The sequence below is a fragment of the Athene cunicularia genome (genome assembly GCF_003259725.1).
Source record: "Athene cunicularia isolate RWA chromosome 2 unlocalized genomic scaffold, athCun1 chr2_part1, whole genome shotgun sequence".
In the NCBI taxonomy this organism is placed as follows: Eukaryota; Metazoa; Chordata; class Aves; order Strigiformes; family Strigidae; genus Athene; species Athene cunicularia.
The window spans coordinates 35,038,926-35,057,177 of record NW_020799095.1 but is presented as its reverse complement, the minus strand read 5'-3'; the positions used below and the strand labels follow the sequence as shown (position 1 = coordinate 35,057,177).

General features: G+C 42.1%; 1 protein-coding gene across 1 annotated transcript in view; it reads right to left on the bottom strand.

Moving 5' to 3' along the window:
- The window catches only part of GAD2 (glutamate decarboxylase 2), a 39,405-nt gene that overhangs the window by 17,854 nt on the left and 3,299 nt on the right, over positions 1 to 18,252 (bottom strand). Inside the window, exons 3-6 of the mRNA XM_026842303.1 lie at positions 15,241 to 15,331; positions 14,302 to 14,414; positions 10,284 to 10,399; positions 667 to 746 (exon numbers count right to left, since the gene is read on the bottom strand). Of these exons, the coding sequence (XP_026698104.1) occupies positions 667 to 746; positions 10,284 to 10,399; positions 14,302 to 14,414; positions 15,241 to 15,331 (400 nt within the window). The remainder of the gene's footprint in view (positions 1 to 666; positions 747 to 10,283; positions 10,400 to 14,301; positions 14,415 to 15,240; positions 15,332 to 18,252) is intronic.

Sequence of the window (18,252 nt, the reverse complement as noted above, 5' to 3'; positions counted from 1 at the left end):
TGTAATATTAAAAATCGTCATCAGAACATGTTGATTTTGCTAATATACCTTTCCTCGATGTTAATATACCATTTTCCCAAAATGGGTTTTCATGAGAGAACCAAACCCTTTTAGTTGGGTAAGATAAGCAAGAAGTTATTTACCACCGGTTTTGTAGAGCCTCAGGGACCTGTAAGTTAGGTACCTGATGTTCAGCTGAGAAAGATGGTGGGGACATGAAGTAATAGAATTACATTATCAAATGCTCCTCAATATTTTACTGCTATAAAAGGCCCACTTCAGCTCATTTTAATGGATCAAAACCTGAGAGCCTCTAAATGCTCTATTTGACCAAAACAAGCTTCTTCCTGGTTACTTAGCAGAATAAAGAATGATTGTTAAGTTTGACATTTTGTTTCACTTCAGGATGGAAGGAAAAAAAAGCATCAGAAATGCCTGAGGAAGGGAACTTTTAAGATGCTTTATGAGCTCCAAAAACTGACTCGTAAAGAAGCTACTGACAGAGCCAGTTCCTCAAGTGGGATAAATCAGTGTGAGGTTACTGAAGATGATAGCACTACGATGAATTATACCAACTGCTGACTACATCCTATATGCTTCTCTGAGCACCTGAAGATCCTCTTTTATGTACCGATAAAAAGAGCTGTATTTGGCATCTTTACTTACCTTTCATCACATCTAATCAAAATCACACTATCAGTACCAATACCCAAGGCTGCAGCTCCTTTCTTCACAGAAAAGTGACTCTGAAAAAAATACATTATTATTTTAATTATTATTTCTTATCTAGTTCAGTATAAAAGGCCATACTCTTGCAAGCCCTTAAGCAAATAGTCCCACATAGGCAGTAATTCTATTCATAGCCTTTTTTGAAACTGATCACTAATTTGAGGCTTCGTATCAGGTCACTATAGTCAATTAGAGAAACAGCTATCACTCTAATCTGGATTTACTCCCGGAAAATTAAATACACAATTGTAGCTGATGATGGACCCAAATTCTGTCCTTGATGCATACCTGAAGCTTCTGTTGTTTGTACAGATTCAGCTATGAACTTGATTTACTGAAACAAAAAAATTATCCCCTAGAGAATTAATTTAGTTTGTGGCATCCAGAGTGATGTGCTTCTGCTATGTAACTTCTGGCCAAATAATATACTGAGAGAAATTAAGATAGGAAGCCTAATTGTGATCTCATGCCAGTGAAAGCTTGTAATAACTCCCATTAATAAATAAAGCTACTGCAGCTTAAAATCAGAACTGGGCTATTAGTAAGAACATTAGTTAATCTGTATGTACAGAATAAAATGTCGAAGTTATATACTGGAGTACAAATCAGCCTAATTTTCTCTAGCTCATAGGACTTAACTCCTGAGCCAGTGTTGGTTTATAATTCTAATTTAAATCCTAGTGATTATGATAATGAAATAGTTTTATATCAAATTATACCACCAAGAATCTGATTTTGTATTAACTCAAACCCAGCTGTGACAATATTGTCCAAACTAATTTTAACTACAGACTTCTAAAACTTTTTAAAAAATGGAAATTCTTTATGTATACTACAGTACCATTAGCTTAGGATGTAACACTATAAAAAAAGATCAAGGAGATAAAAATCTAACAGGGCTTTTTAGGTGTCCATGATTTTAAAGAATAAAGGAAGACATATAGTCTACAGAAGACCACAGAGCAGAGAAGTAATCACTATTGCTTTGTCAAGTGAGTATTTGGCTTCAACAGTAATGAAAGCAGCACAGAGCTGTAGGGAAAGAGATGCACACAATGGTTACACACGTCTCCTTCACTTAAAGGCCATAAAGTCAGTGGGATTCCATTGCATACTGAAGGGCTCTGTACATAACAAACACTTTGAGAAATTAAAATCAATTCTAAAACAACTTTGTGAAACAGAGAAGATTAGAACATGTACGTTCAACTTAAGAAGTTAAAAAAACTCCTGCTTTAAAAATTGCCCAGGAGGTGGTTCTCACTGAGTCCTGACTGCTATGGTTAAGACTGCATAAGTTTCCACTCCAGACTCCATTTTTCATATGTCCGTATCTCACCATTTTGGGTGAAATGCTTCAAGTTTTCATGATGCCCACTGACTTTTTCAATATTCAGACATTTTTAAGTTCAGATTACTCTTGAGCCATGACTCATTGATGATACATGGACAATTTGAAAACACTTGTTCATTTCAATTAATTTTTTTTTAAATGAAATGGGTTGGTATAGCTTTCCCCATGGGTCATAGCTGCAGTATACCAACAATGTGGTTGTGTTGAGCAGCCATTGACCCATTGCCTAGACCTAAAATCAGCTTTCCAGGCTGCAGTACAGCAAACCATCCTAGCCCTCAACTAAGCTTGCTCTGAAATGTAAACATACGCATGTCAGACTGACTTTTGCACAAGCTAATGATCAAATGAAACACATACCCATGCGCTTAGATGAGCAACAATGGATTTGTGCCTGTGCTTAAGTGTTTTGCTGAATTAGACTGGGTTCATTGCCGCTAGCCGAATCAGGCTTAAGTCATTAAGTAGGCTCCCTCTGCATTCTGGGGAAAACAGCACCTCCAGGGAAGGAATCATCTACCATGAGGGTTGCTGGTCTGGAGTGGGTGCCAAATGACAACAGTTTAGGGGATTTCTACCCCTTCCCTACGGACCAAACCCTGTGGTATCTGCTTTCTGTGAGAGTGGAAAGTGTACAGCACCTGCAAGCACCAGTGCTCTGGAAACTGGTAGATGTTTGATTTTAACACACTGTTATTGTCTGGTCTATTAAAACCACAGGTTAGTGGTATACTCAGATTAGATACAGAATCTGACCTGTTGCTTTTCTAGTTGGGAGTCACAAGGTGCTAGGGGCACTGGTCGGCAGCTGATGAGCAATTGCATTGTGCATCACTTGCTTTGTACATTCTTCTTATTATGATTGCTATTATTATTACTATTAATAACAACAGTTACTATTATTATTCTCCCTTTTCTGTCCTGTTAAACTGTCTTTATCTCAACCCGGGGATTTTACTTTCATTTTTCCCAATTCTCTACCCCATCTCACTGGGTGAGTGGGAGTGAGTGAGTGGTTGTGTGGTGTTTAGCTGCCTGACGGGTTAAACCACAACAACAGAGGAGATACTGAAGTCTCTTTCCAGCCTTGCAGGTCTCCCTGAGCCCCATGGTGCAGCAGTGCCACTTTATGAGAGCAGGGAGGAGGAGAGGCCATGAGGAGGCTACCAGCGTGAGAAGGCTTATAAAAAATTCCCAAGTTTAGGAAGATTATCTTTGAACTTTGCAAAAATTGAAACAGAGCTAGAATATTGCCAGCATAATGGCAGTTCATTGATATGCTATGTGAAGCTAGAACTGAATTTATATAATTTTTTAAAAATTAATCTGTTTTTTACTCATGTATTACACAAACTGATGTGCACATACTGGGTAATATAATATATAAATACAGGTAGAGGTGTAGAAGTGAAGAGTCAGTGGGTTTTGAGTCAAGGCCATGACATTGATTCATTTTGTTCTTTATTCCGTACTAGTTAAAACAGATTTACCATTACAATATGTTTTTTTCTTTTGATGGAAAATAGAACTATTCAAAGTGCCTTAAAAAAGAAAATACAGATTTGAATGGTTTACTATCAGGAAGAAAATGCCCATGTGCTCAAAGGCATCCACTGGAATATGGCCAAGCTCAGCTGCCTCATTGAGAAGTCTCATGGCACTCCTAAAACAGCATTGGAGAAACAAATGAATGTAGTGCTGATAGCTCGGTTGCCTGAAGGCTTTTTACAGACTGAAGGGAATTCAGCGGTCAGGAACCAAAACAAGTTTAGGGATAAATTGAGAAGAAATAGAGAAGTCTGGGCACAGAAGGGCAAATGCAATTACAATTTCTAAATAAACTTTGAATACAAAATTGCTCAATCTGCGTATACAGTCACAGATATATGACTGCTGTTATGCTTTTGCGTCTCAGAGTAACATCAGAGGAATTACTCCAACTGACTGAGAGGCTCTGAAAGAGCCAAGATGAAAGTGAAAATGGAAAAAATATAGTTTTAAGAGCAAAGAAAACTTCCATAATGATGATGATTATTAAACTTTGTTATAATATTCCTGGGATGGTGCTGAAAATTTGGTTGGCTGTGTAACATAAAGGTAAACAGAAAAATACAAAGGTCAAAGAGACAGAAAGGTTTGCAGAAATAAGCCTGGTTAGACAGAACTACTAACAGATTCATCTGGGCTAATGGTGAAGAAGGAACACCTTTGGGAATACAGGTGCTACAGACTGCTCAGCCACCCAAGGAAGCGAGCCTGAACACCACCTTTCACGACACAGTCATGTAGGAGTTATGCAGATCTGCAGTCTTATTTATGGTGGCAGAACTGGGGTCAAAAAGGGAGGACAGGGTAGGCTGCCTGATGCCAGTCCCAGAGGGAAACCAAGCTAGCAGGTCCAGAGTTTCACCACTATCCTGTGCTTGCCAGAGGCAGGAGGACACACACATGGGAGTGGGCTGTGACTGTTGCTTTCCTGCTCTCTCCCCTCATGCACTGTGAAAGGGTGCATAGGAGACTACAAATGCATCCTCAGTAGAGACGAACCTCAATTTCTCTCTGAAAAGAAATGCGGTTAAAATTCAGTGGTGAAGGAAAAGGCATAGAGTATTAGGCAGTATTAGTGACAACAACATATTTTTGGTCAGAAAAAAAATTAGTGATATTGAGTCAGGGGAATTTTTCCTTTCTCTAAAATTTCAAATGCTGTTAGGAATAGGTTTGTTTGCCTGATAGCCATTTTCTCATGGTTAGCTTTGTAAAGTAAAAACACTGTAAATTTATTACAGGTCCAATAAAGAATAGACCTTTTTGGAAAAAGGAAGAATTAGAGTAACTAAAAATGTTATGCTGAAAAATATGGCATTGTTATCTTAAATGAACAGTGCTTCAGTATACAGACGCTTCTATTTTTACAGCTTGCTAAACTACTTGGTCATAATCTGGCATGGTTGAACCTGTCAGGAAGAACCATCCTAATGCCATGAGCCCTAAAGGCCACACGGCTGTTTTTTCAGATTGCAGTTTCTCTCTGCTCACATAAATGCAGAGTGGCATAAGCTTTGTGGAGGGAGCTTGTCAGGAGCAAGTTCCCAAATGCTGAGCAAGCCGAGCTATCCAACAGCCACATCCTCTCTGAGGTCTGCAGGTTTTGTCACTGGCAGCCTGGTGCCCAGCAGACCTAAACCCCAGCCTCACCCCATCAGCCACAAACCAGCAAAGGGGGTGAACACACATTCCTCTCCACCTCTCCTGGGCTTTAAACAGTGTGGGATCCCTGGATGTGTAGGCTGGGCTACTTCTTCCTTCATTTTAATCACCTAAAAATTTTTGGCTGGTCTAGGCTTGCTGTTTGGGCTCCCTCAATAGTGGGGAAGAAAAGGTACCTCCAGAAGGCACCTCATCCCCAAGGCTTTGGCATCCATTTTAGATCAGGGTGAGTTGTCTTTTGCAGATCTTGCCCTCTTTTTATTGGCTATAAGAAGCGTATAGACTAACTTAGATTAAAAGTTTACACTTTAGGTGATTAAAGTTAAGTTACGTGAATCCTATCTTTAACATCTAATTGTAAACTATAGCTTTTCCTTCAGTTATTTACAGAAAGAGTATAATGTGTCCCATCACATTTTTAAATACAGTGTAATGACATACATGTTTGCTGTTGTTTGCTTTAGCTACTGCTATTCGTTTTTTGAAATTGTATGTGACTGTCAGGAGAAAAATTAATGTATTAATGTTTCTGCACAACATACTAATATTTTAATCTTTTGCATTTTTGAAATATGTAACTTCATACTACTTTTCTAATCCAGCAAGACTCACTTGTTTTCTTCTAGGTTCGTTTTACCGCATTATCTGTGAGTAAAACATGTTGCACTGAGTTCAGGAGGATCCTGTGGCAGTGCAGAAGTCACGAGATACCAACCAGATGAAGGATTAGACCCAATTGATTAATGTCTCTTTTGGGATAGGCTGTCCTAGAGCAATATTTTTTTCTGGGAAATGCTTTTATGTGATTTGAATGGTGTCACTTGAATTAAGTTGCTCCTCAAATAAGACCAAATTTTCACTGTTTCCCCTGGCTTCAAACACCACCAAAAAATACTTTTCTAGTTATTATGCATTAGATAATACAAAGACAGAATGTGTGAATCTATGAATTTGATTTTTAGTTTCCTTACGTGGAAACAAACTACTCCCTACTTACTCTGTATGCTCAGAAGTATAATTTACAGCTTCATAATTTATGCTAACAAACAGAAGACACAATCTCCAGGCTCCTCAAATCTTTCCCTGGAAGCCCCACTGCACAGGTCACCCCTTGCAGGTGGCAGGCCTGCAAACTGTCTCCTAAATCACCTGGCCAGAAGGCAATCCTATGTACCATGGAACTGGTGGGACTAGAGATAAGCTTTTCATTCTACATAGAAAACCAAACCAAAATCTTCCCTAGACAGTGTGAAATGAAGGTCTGTTGAGCTGTCTGCTTTGAGACAGAAGTCACTTTTTAATTCCCTTCTGCCTCAGTGCCAAGAACATCCCTATTAGGTTTCAGAAGCCGTTCAGACAAAAACCTTGCCAAAGTCACTCTTCTCTCACAGCTATCAGTGTAGTTTGCTGCATTCCCTGCAAGTACTGGTGCTTGTCCACATGGGGAAATCAGCATACAAGAAGCTGAAGTGATGATTTATTTCTAATTGCCTCCTCTGATCTAGTTGCTGTGTGGATGCTGTGTGTGCGCTTGCTGTGAAGGTGTGCTCCTACCACCACAGACAAGCCACCTCTCACAGGTGGTCCCAGTGCTCCCCCAGAGGATGAGGTCCCTCCGAGTATGTCCGGCCGTCTACAATACTAACACCTTATACCTGAGCAGCCAACAGACCCTCCCTTCACAGTCAGCGGATACTGGAGCTGCACTCCCAGTGAAGCCTTGGGCAGCAGCTAGTTCACTCCCCAAGAGCAGTGCAGATGGGGGGAGGCAGAGAGAAGCTCTCTGTGTCCCCTTAAGTCTCTAACTGGATGAAGAGGTCCCTTATCGTCAGATCAGACTCAATCGCCTGTCAGTTCTTACTCTGCATTTTCTTTTCCAAAACTATGACAGGATTTGTCCTGCTATTTCCTTGCTGAGCACCTGACACAGTGCTCCTCCTTAGGGGGCTGCTACAGGGGTGGGAAATAAGGAGAGCTGATGTGGACTACGTGAGTACAGTCTTGCTGGGTTGGAGAACAGAGGAGATGAAGAAATTTCTACATCCTTCCAATTACGCCCCGCTTTTTCTCATTCTCTGAACTGTGGATTGAATCCATACAGCCCTTAATTAAACATCAAGTCAATGGAGAAGATGCAAGTCTCTTAAGCTATTTTTATACTACCAATAAAAAGGCCAAAGGCTGTTTTGTAACCTGAACCCAACTAGTCTCTACAGCTGAACTTTTCCCCTCTGCACCCCTTTTCTCCTTGGGGTAAGATGACTTTGTCCTTTTTGCCTGCTAGAGGTGATCTCTGTTCCATACTATTGCCAGCTATTGTTGGATGCTGTTTGAGAGAGTGCTAGGTCAAGTCAAAATCACAACAGGGAATGGGTTCAACAGGACTTGCCTTATAGGCAAATGGATCAGCTAAAATATTCTGAGAAGGCAGCTCTCCCTTTCAGCTGCTTTCTCCACACTGAAAAAGGGATGTGCTCAGCTGAACACTCCCAGCAGCCTAAAGCCGATGCACTGGAGGCAGCCTTCATCTTAGATTTTTCACTGTGTTTGAAACGATAGACTAAAATAGGTTTTTATAACTGGCATCCATCACTTTTACCCCTCTGAGTCAAGGTCTCCTGCGTCATGAGCAGTCCAGAACTGGTGCTCTGAAGGACATCACTCTGCTCCTGCACCAATACAGATGAAAGAAACACTGATAATGCACTGGTGAATAGAGAGAACTGAATTAGGTCCTGAGCGCCAGTGCATCTCAGCAAAATAATATTTGGGCCAAGACCAACCCACTAGTGCACTTCACCATCACTAGTGAAAGAGAAATAAATGGAAGCATAGTGAGAGATAGAAAGTCACTGTCCTACTGAACAGCTCGAGGAAGACCTGCTTACTGGGAACATGCATGGGTGGGATAGTCACATAACCTATTTTAGGCACCTAATGTAGGTTGCATATGTCAGGAGGCTGATCTCTATGTATGGTCAATGTACAGAAATAGATGAACCCCTCCCAAAGGTGATTTAGAACATCTAAATTAAGGAATATTTAGGTTCCTAATTTGGATGCTCTGGGTTTCTCTCCAGAGGTGCCTCTCTTCACTGGTTGTGCAGAGTGAGGCTCCTAATTTAGGAACATGATGCACTCCTAAATTAGAAAGGGAATTACTTAGCACCTGTGAATTAATTACTCCTCCCTTCCTTTCTCCACCAATGGCAGCCAAACCTATCACAGCATCCAACTGAGGCCAGATTCTGAATACAGTAATATTGAAGGCAACTGTGGCATAACTTAATTCATTTATAGTAATGACAGCTCTAGAATAGCAGAAATGAAAACAGAGTCTGGTCTGTGATGCTGAAATTCTTGTCTGAAAATTGCTGATATTGGAATGTTTGTTTCTGACTGAAAATTTCAAGAGAACAATCTCCAAGTTTCTAAACACATACAGTAACTTTAAGGTTTGTTTACTATCATGACACATGTGCAGAGCATGGGGAAATGATAGTATCCTGCTTATAGTCTGCTAGTTGCATGGCCATCCAACTGTGGCAGAGAGAAACCACAATCAGGCTGGGGAATCTAAAAGTAAGAAGATCAGCATGATGTGATTGTCGTGCTAAGGGAACTGCTTCTTCCCTGGCATGAAAACACAATTATTAAAGCTCATTTAATTATTTTGAGACTGATAGCACAATTTGGATCATTGTTTTACATTCCATCGCTATGAATACAATGAAATTCTCTAATGATTAATAGGATTTTTTATTTAAAATAATCACGCTGAACCTTATTTGCAAGACTTAATAGATCTGTAACTTCCATATGAATAATGCATCTCTAGCTGTACAGCCAGCTTTGGAGAGCTGCTACTAATCTGTAGAATATCCTCCTCTTCAACTGCTTTGGGGACAATTATTCTGCAATGTAGAGCCTGCAGTTGTGTATTGCATCCCATCCTATTGCCATGAAAGGCATCTTCAGAGGGATTTCCTCCTAGATATTTCTGATCAGTTTTCAGGACACTGCTCTTCACACTTGCACAGAATGGAAACATTCCCTGAGAAGCCAAAAAAGGCAGCCAGGAGGATCTTACCTAACATGGACAGTATCCTGCTGAGCTTCAGACATGAAAGAGTCCTTTCTAGCTGAGCCCACACAGCTGGAGAGAAATTTAGAAGGGGACCATGAAACCCTAAGAGAGCTTACAGCTCCTCCTGGGTATAAACCTTCCTCTTCCTCTTCCTCCTGCACTCATATTCTCCACTATAAGCTGCAATGGCCACATGGGGATGGCCGCAAATGGCCACAAAGCTGAAATAATCCCCCAATACAGACAAAAATATGACTTCTGTATACTTGTTCAAATAGCAAAAAACTGTTTCTCTCATGAGGAACGCTCTGATTCCTCCTGTGCCCATCTCCCCTCACCTCTTGCACTGCCAGATCCCGTTGGTGCCTGTGATGAACCCCTGAAACCGACAGCAAAGCCCAGTTCCCCACTGTGTAATGCAGCTGCTCTGCTGTACACATACAGAGCATTTCCATACTACTGTCTTCATGTATGTAATCACCCTCTCATTAAATAACAGCAGGAGTGGTTTCAACTAGAAACATTTTGACTCAAAGTGATGTTCTGTTCCCCTACAGTGACCTGAACAAAAGACATTCCTGGCAGAAAGTACTGAAGCCCAATGATGAGCTCTCATTGTCTGACATGGTCTTTACCACTCACATCAACATTTATACAGACACAAGTGAGAGCAAAAAAAGTCAGTGGTTTGTCAAGCCTGTCCTCCCTGGGTTTCAGCCACAGAAAACTGCACAGCTCATCCCTCCATGTATCAAAGAGCCAGCCCCTTCCCATTTTTTTTATTCCCAGTGAAGGAATAACAGAAATGAAGACAGCTGGCTACAAATTGCCATTCAGCTATTTTTTTCATCATAAATTCATACAAGCAGTTGTAACAGATAGGAAAAAAACAGAAACACATACATGTTCTGATGTGAAGGCAACCAGTCTGGGAATAGCTGCCATTCCTTTTTCTTTAACTTCTGGGAACATCTTGAAACGTGCAATCAACATAGCATACATGTTAGATATGGCACCACCTGGAGTCCACAGTAATATACTGTTACTTTTTCTATGCATTATAATATCATTGCAGAACAAATGACAAGTCTTGCTACAGTTTTTCTAATTCTAATGTTAATGTTTCTGCCTCACAGCAGAAACATGGATTCTTCTTCCTGGTGCTCCTCACAGCTGGGCTGCATATTAACAGAATCTACTACATCCAAGTAACAATTTATGCAAAAAAGTACTACTGCAAAAAGTAACTGGGGCTTCCTTTCATCTTCATTTTTGCTACCATTTCTCCTTTAGTTCCCAATCTTATCTTTTCATGTGCCATCAACACATAATGTTTCACCTCCCAAGCAGATGCTGCCACAAGGCAACTTCCTAAGGGGCTTCCAAGTGCAACCCAATCTGCGCTCTCCCCTCCCAAACCAGGGTGGTGTTTCATGCCCTGGCTCTGAGGAAATCCACACACTGGGTAACTGGAGTGGGGGGTGGGAAGAAAAAGGAAAAAGGGTCATTCTAACAAAAATTTTTCTTTTTATGTGTCCTCTGATAGGAGCAAGGGGAAAAGGTTAGATGTCCCTAACCCTACTCTTAAATTCACTAGCATACATTGATTTAAAATACCTTTTTCAAGATGGATATTTTACCCACTTTAAGATGGGTATCAAATGACAGCTCTGCAGTATTCTGTTCCCATATTTCAATTGTCAATGCATAAATTAAAAATGAGCACTTCATTTTTCCTTTTTGAGATTTTTATGAACTGAGTGTCTGTCTACAGTGGGACAATATTTGGCTACACATTAATGCTGCATGAGCACTATGGGAATATAATGCAGAACCTGAGGCAGAGTCCGAGTACTTTTACATATGTATGCACACACACAGACATATGTATACATAAAATCCATCAGTTTTATCCTGTATATATACTGTATATATACAGATTGATTATATATTGATGCTTATGCACATATATTTATATAAAGCAAACATCTCTACTGATCATGATTTAGGCTTTTAAATGAACACGTCAGAGTGCAGTTGAGGTAGACTTCAACTAATCCAACTTCCATCCATCTTAAAATGGAGCGAAGAGCACAAGACATGCACTTCCAGAAGGTGGTTCAGCTCATGCTAAGGTAGCTGTTTGCAGTAGGTGGGATGACCTGCCCTGCAGACGCAGCCACCTCTCTCCCTTGACTATATAGGAGCTGCTAGAACTAGTCCAGGGTGGACACCCAATGCTTGGACAGCCAAAGTGAGAAAAGATAAAATCCACAATTTAAGCAGAACAAGGTAGCTCTGCTGAAAGCAGAGATGTTACACGTTACACCAGCAGGATATATGTGCTGGCAACTTTAACACTGTTTTGACTTTTGTAAGGTTTACATTTATCCCACTGGAGATATAGATACTGTTTCACAGCCCATAGAAACTGTGCCCTTCACTTCTAATGAGTGTCCTAGCTCTGCTCTTGCAGCAAGGCTGCCCCTGCTCTGGGCTTTCCCTGACCTCACTGGCCCTCCTGTGAATCCAAGGGAAAATGCCACAGAGGGATGGCATTGCTGGCATGGGGGGCAGTACAGGCTGGTCTTTTTTCTACCTCTTTCAACTATCTTGAGAGGTATGAACAGATTTCTACGCCTCTTTCACAAATGACAAAACAAGAAATGGAGAGATTAAGAGGAAATGCTTGGGTACCTGCCCCTAAAAAATGCAGATGTCATGTAATGCCTGCTGTTGATGATTTAAGTGACTGAACTAAGGTGTTCAAGTTGAAAAAATTTGGCCTATCTTGTCCAAAGTCACTGACTCAGTGTCAAAAGAATCAAGACTGAAACATTAAGTTTCTTCACTAACAGGCTTTCCTATTAGTATTTATCACCTAGCCATTCAACCTTAAGCTTATTAATAAGCCTGCATTCTGCCTTTAATTTTGCAGCTGTGTTTACACCCACAGTTAATTGCAGGCAACAAAACACACCTACAGAATTTGGAGAATCTAATCAGGCCTTTATGCTTTGCATGTGTTGATGCTGTAGATTTCATTCCAGAGAATGCAGAGAGCAAGAACTTCTTCCCAACAGTACAGTCTTTAGCAGAAGTCGTGACAATTTGAAACAAGAAGACAGCATAGAGATTATTCTGATTATTGCCTAAAAAAGCAGAACCTGCACACTAGGTACTGCCTTAAGAGTGAATTAAATGGATGTGCTTTGTACAAACCAGAAATTGCAAAGAAAGGATGAGAGGGGGCAGCACTGCAAATGGTCAGCACAGGTACTTGCTTGCCAGAGCACCTGTCTCCACGCAGCTTTCAGCTAGGTGAAGTGAGCTGCAGCATCTCACACACTACCAACACGATGGCCTCCCATGTCAGGCAGGGACCTCTCATAGACCCAGGAGGGATGGATGTCTTTCCTGACTCACTATCTCAAGCACAGTTTGCCAGACTTGGGCAGATCTCGCACATGCACTGAACCTCTCACCTGTGCCTGCCGCCCATGACCAGCATGTGCCCACCAGGTCTGGCTAAGCAGCACTGCTATTGCTCTTTTCTCCCCTCTTAGGTCCCTGATCAGCCCAGCAGGTCTACTGTGGCTCAAACCTTCAAGGTGAGGAACTGAAGACCAACTGTACTGAATCAGGCCAGGGACTGGACAGTAACCAACACTGTCCAGTTTCCAAAAACTTTGGCTTAGGTTCCAGACTCATGATACACATTTAGATGCTGCCCATGTGATCGAAGCCACAGTTTTGGTCAGGATCTCTAACCATGAGAGTAAAAGCTGTCCGCGCTTTTGCTCTCAGTGCTTTTTGAATGAGGACTCAACTAGAAGTAATGTAAATTCTTCTCACCTTTTCCTCCACCTCTGTGTACAAAACTCCTGCATCACTTCCCCCTTGTGCATTTGGATGTGAGAAGTTGAAGATGAGCCTTGCCTGATATCATGAACTTTACCCTACATGGCCTTAGAGAGCTGAACAGCCAAGGCTGTTATCAGTGAGGCCTTTCCATTGCTCAGTAGTCCAAATACTCTTTCCCTCTCCATTAGGTCAATGAACTTTCTTCCCAGAAAGGAAAATTCCCCACCAGCTACTGGTCTGTTCTCTTTTGACAAGCCAAGATGCTATAACCAATGACAATTCTTTCAATTTTTTTCAATTCAGCGAGATAGATAGATAGGCCAAAGTTTTTAGCAATGAAATTCCAGAGTAAGATAGAAGGTGACAAACAGTATAAATCAAAAGACTAAGTGGAATGATTAAAAAAAAAAAAAAAAAAAAAAAGTCTTAAGAATGTAGTGTTTGTCATCGAGTCAACGATTTCTCTACAGTTAATCACACTCATTCTTTGCCTTATTGACTTGCCCTGAAGGAACCAGGTTTCTGAGCCTTAAAGCACTGAGATTAACTAGCCACCCAAGTACCCTCACTGAGCTCCGCAGACCAGCTGACACATGGAAAGCTAACTGCACACTGTAATGTTGGCAGGATCTTACTGACTCCACTACAATTACTCTAAAGGGATGCTACGTCCTTCCCTCTTTGCCCCAATTTCCCCTGCGGTGATGGAGAGCATTGTTGTGTTTCTTCCTTCCATTATAATTAAAATAGTCTTTCTGTTTCATGTAATCCATAAAAAGTGGGGGCAAAGTAAAACTGCAAGGCAAATGTCTCTTCTGATTATGTTTCCCATGTGCCATTACAGCTGCTTATAATGCAGTGCAATTTGCTCAAACAGACCCTCATAATCAGATCCCTGAAATTCATAAACATGCAATACTTTATCTCAAAGAGGCCACCAGTGGTTATTACCAAGTGTCCTCTTGAACATGCATATTTAACTATGTTTACTCTTTAACTACAGGGCACGTCATATAGCATAGTCTGAAAAATAAAGAAAGCTTGAAATGTCATGTACCAGGTGAAAATATCCCATCGCCACAGCCCCCTGGCCAGCCAACCATCTCTCTCATTTTCCTTAGTGTGACATATTCCAAAAGTACAAACACTGGAGCAATTTCATAGGTGAACCTGAAATGTAGTAATGTCCATATTTAATGCTTTCATCTACAACACTAACACATCTTTTTTCCAATATTACATTATAGCCAAAAAATATCTTGCACTGGGTAGAGTTCTGTTTTACAGTATTTATCATCTTCCTTCTGATTTGACATCAAATGTCCAGAAAGAGAAATGCTGAGAGTGCTTGAGACTCCATTTCCGCCCATTTTGTGAAACAACAAATCTTGCCCACGTCTTCCAGACTCAAGACTTTGCCCTATATTCAAGAGCTGCTGGGCAGAGCCAGACCTTTGCCTTGCAAAAATCTGGATGCATGTCTAGAAGATACACGTCAGCAGTCCTATTCGTGATGACAAGAGAGTGCCTGAAGCTAAGCAAATGCACAAAAATGCTTCCTAGTCCCAAAAAGAAAAAAATCTCACACTTTAAATTCTTCACCTCTTTCTTACAGAAAGCAATGGCTATAACTGCTCTGAGTATGTATTGTACAGAATCCCTCTACAGGAATACAAGTGTTCACTTAGCACACTTTTCATTTTACATATTTATGCATACAAAATGCTAAAATATTTTTTTCTGTGTATTTCTGGGGGAGGGGGGGTTAGCAAAACAGACATCATAGTAGTATGATGAAATTTTATAGAAGACAGCCTACAGGACAAGGTTGAAAGTCTTCACGTAAATAGCTGTAGCAACCATTTAAAAAAATTGTTTTTCCAGCAACCTTAACGTAAAAGTATTCTTTCTTTCATTCAGTTACAGCAGCTAATATTTTAGAGTACAACTGTATAATTATATTAAATATTATTATGGAAAAAAATCTGCTACTTACATATTAGTATTTGCTGCTGATGTCAGCCAGTCTGCTGCCAATCCTACCATGTCCAATCCAGTTGAAAGTTGATTAAAATATCTAGGGTGCCCTGCATAAGATGGAAAATGTTATCAAAAGGCCGATGACTCTGCATGAACCTATTCACTGCTGAACAGTATATTTACCTCCAGATTTCTATAGAGAAGGAAGTGCTTTCAAGGTACGAAACAAAGCAAACAGCAATAAATATATTTCTTGGAAAAGGCAGGATTTCTCTTCTTTCTCATTCCAAACTCAGTAAAATCAAACTAATTACAGTGAACACAGAATAATGAATTCCAACATTCCCTATTATACTCTCAATACGCCTTGAAAATTAGCACATCGCTGCCTCACAAAAATAGATGTTTGCTCCCGTTAGCGTGTCACATGTTGTCACTGGATGTGGTTTTGCCTGGCTAGGTTTGAAAGGCACACACGAGACACCATCTGAAGAGCTTGCCAGTACATATAACATCAGTGATGAATGGCTAATGATTATAATAGACAGGGCGAAATGAGAAAATGGAACATTTTGGTGACTGCTTTGCACATGACTCAATGGCTGATGATTGTATGAAGATGGCAGGGAAGGTGGCGGTCCTTGTCATTTCTTCTCTGTCAGAGTGCAATTACAAATAGCCTGGCTGCTTGCAATTGTGATTTTAAACAAACCCCATGAAAACCAGCACTGCTGCCCCAGCAGAATGATGCACAAGAATATACTCAATGAGCTGACAGTCCATTTACCTGGTTAATCTAACCGGCTCCTGATTTTTTTCTAAAATCCTGCTAGAGATTTTTCTTAAAAATGTGCCTAGAGCCATTAAACTCAGAGCCATTAAAACTCTATTTTTAGTAGTTGCTCCCTGCAAGCCTCTGTTAAGTGGCATCATTACTGGTACAAATTATGGATGGTTCACAATTACTTAAACACTGTCCGACTCAAAGGAAGGCAGCCTCTGCTTGGAAAACACCTGTCCTGACCCACAGACAATGTACTGCTATTCCCATCACAGAAAACAAAAGATAGAGCAAAATGATTGAGGAAATGCAGACCCAGCACCAAGAGGAAACTTATCTTCAGTCTCCAGTGGCCTCTTATCAGGCATGGACACATGGCTGGCAGAACAGCATGGGGAATTGCTCCCCAACTCCCACCTTGCAGCACACAAAGGCAGAATAATTGGGCTGTGTGGGCAAACCAGTGCAGGGGATAAGGGCTGGGAAGGGGGAGCACACACACATACAATATGCAGCTCCCTGCACGCTTAACCTGAGGCAAGCTCCATCCTGCTGCCATCCAGCCTGACTGTGTTTTGCACTGAGCCCTCCCCACCGGAGATAGGAACTTCCACCTTCCCCTGTTCCACCCTGCCCAAGACAGGCAGCCAAAGCCCCTCAGGCACTGAGGGATGCTGCTGAGACCCTGCAGGACGAACAGAAAATTAGGAGCTAGAAGCCTTTGGTGAATCTGGGCCTCAGGAAGGCTCAAAGAGGGCAGAAAAACTCCTGCTTTCAAAATAAATCTACACTGAAAAGCAGGGGAATAGCAGAATTTGTATTTGCAGCTGCAGTGTCTTGGTGGCTCTCTGTCAGCTCAGTACCCAGCCCCAGGCAACAGCCCTGTTGTCACTGTTTGTTTCTTCAAGGAAACCTCACAGCACACCTCCTGCTTTGGGAACAGACACAGGAACAGGGCTGGCTGCACGCTGGGGTCAGGGCAGCCGCACACCAGAGAGAGCAAGGTCGGGGGAGCAGCACTGTGCTCCCACAGAGACAGTACAGGGAGAGCAGGAGCTGCTGCTGCTGGCATGGCTGCTGGCAGAGCCCCTGGCACCCACACCTGTAACAAACCCCCTCCACTCAGTGCCCTTCCCTTCTGCACAACAGCAGAGAACGCAATGCCCCAGCCTCACCCCAAACTCAGGGTTTGTCCCTCCGTGTGACACCCTAACACAAGACTGATATCTGTTCCCTCAGCTAGACAGCTGTGGAAAATTGTGACTGCTTAAAATACAGGCTCTCCACTGGCAAGGTAAGAAGAGTTTGTGAGAGGTGCTCAGAAATCACTACCCAGATGCTGTCTGCCTGAAACCCACATCCTTTGTCGTGGCTGTCACTGAACAAAGACTGGAAGAGAGACTGATAGGGTGTGGGGAGTGGGAGAGATGTGAAAATAGGAGATTATCACTTACTGGTTGGTTTAGCAATACACAATGTGTTTACACATTGGGAGACGATGGGCAAGAACCAGGGCTGAGGAACTGGAACAGCCAGGGCCAGGCTTTCCCTGCCGAGGATGTGCTTTTGCCTCACATACGCTCCTCTCAAACATGCTCCTGCCTGCACTTGGTTTTAGGCACAGGTGTCCCCCAGCATGAACATGCAGCCTCTGCAGCCTTGAAACACAGGCGACGAGAAGGGCTGGGGAAAGCCAGACAGTGCGGATGAAGGCATGGCCGGTGGCACCGGGTTTGGCCTTGCTCACAGCCCCACCACACGCACAACCTGCTACAGGCATCGGGGCCTGCCAGGGAGCAAAGCTGGACCAGTGCCAGCTCCTCGCACCCTTCCTGGGGTTTTCAAGCCATTTTTAAATGCTCGCATGTCAACTGCCCCGGTGAGCACTGCACAGGAACCGAATTTCGCATCCAGTTTTCCCTGCATTTGCAGATGCTGCCCTTTATATTCTTGCAGACAAAATTCCAGGTAGAGGTGGATGCTGGTCACCAGTAAGGGGGCAGAAAGCTGTGTATGGCTCCCGTGGAGAGCCCCAGCAAGCCTTGGCACGCAGGCAACACCTGGGAGCATCCCACACCCACCCCTCAGCCAAAAAATCAGCCATCCAGCTCCTCGGCTCCTCAAATCCCAACCGGAGATCAGTGCTGGGGCCTGGGGATCCAGCTGTGAGGCTAATCTAACCAACACAATTTATTTTCCAATCAGCCTTTCAGGCCCCTGCAGCCAAACACAGCCCAGGTTCCCCCC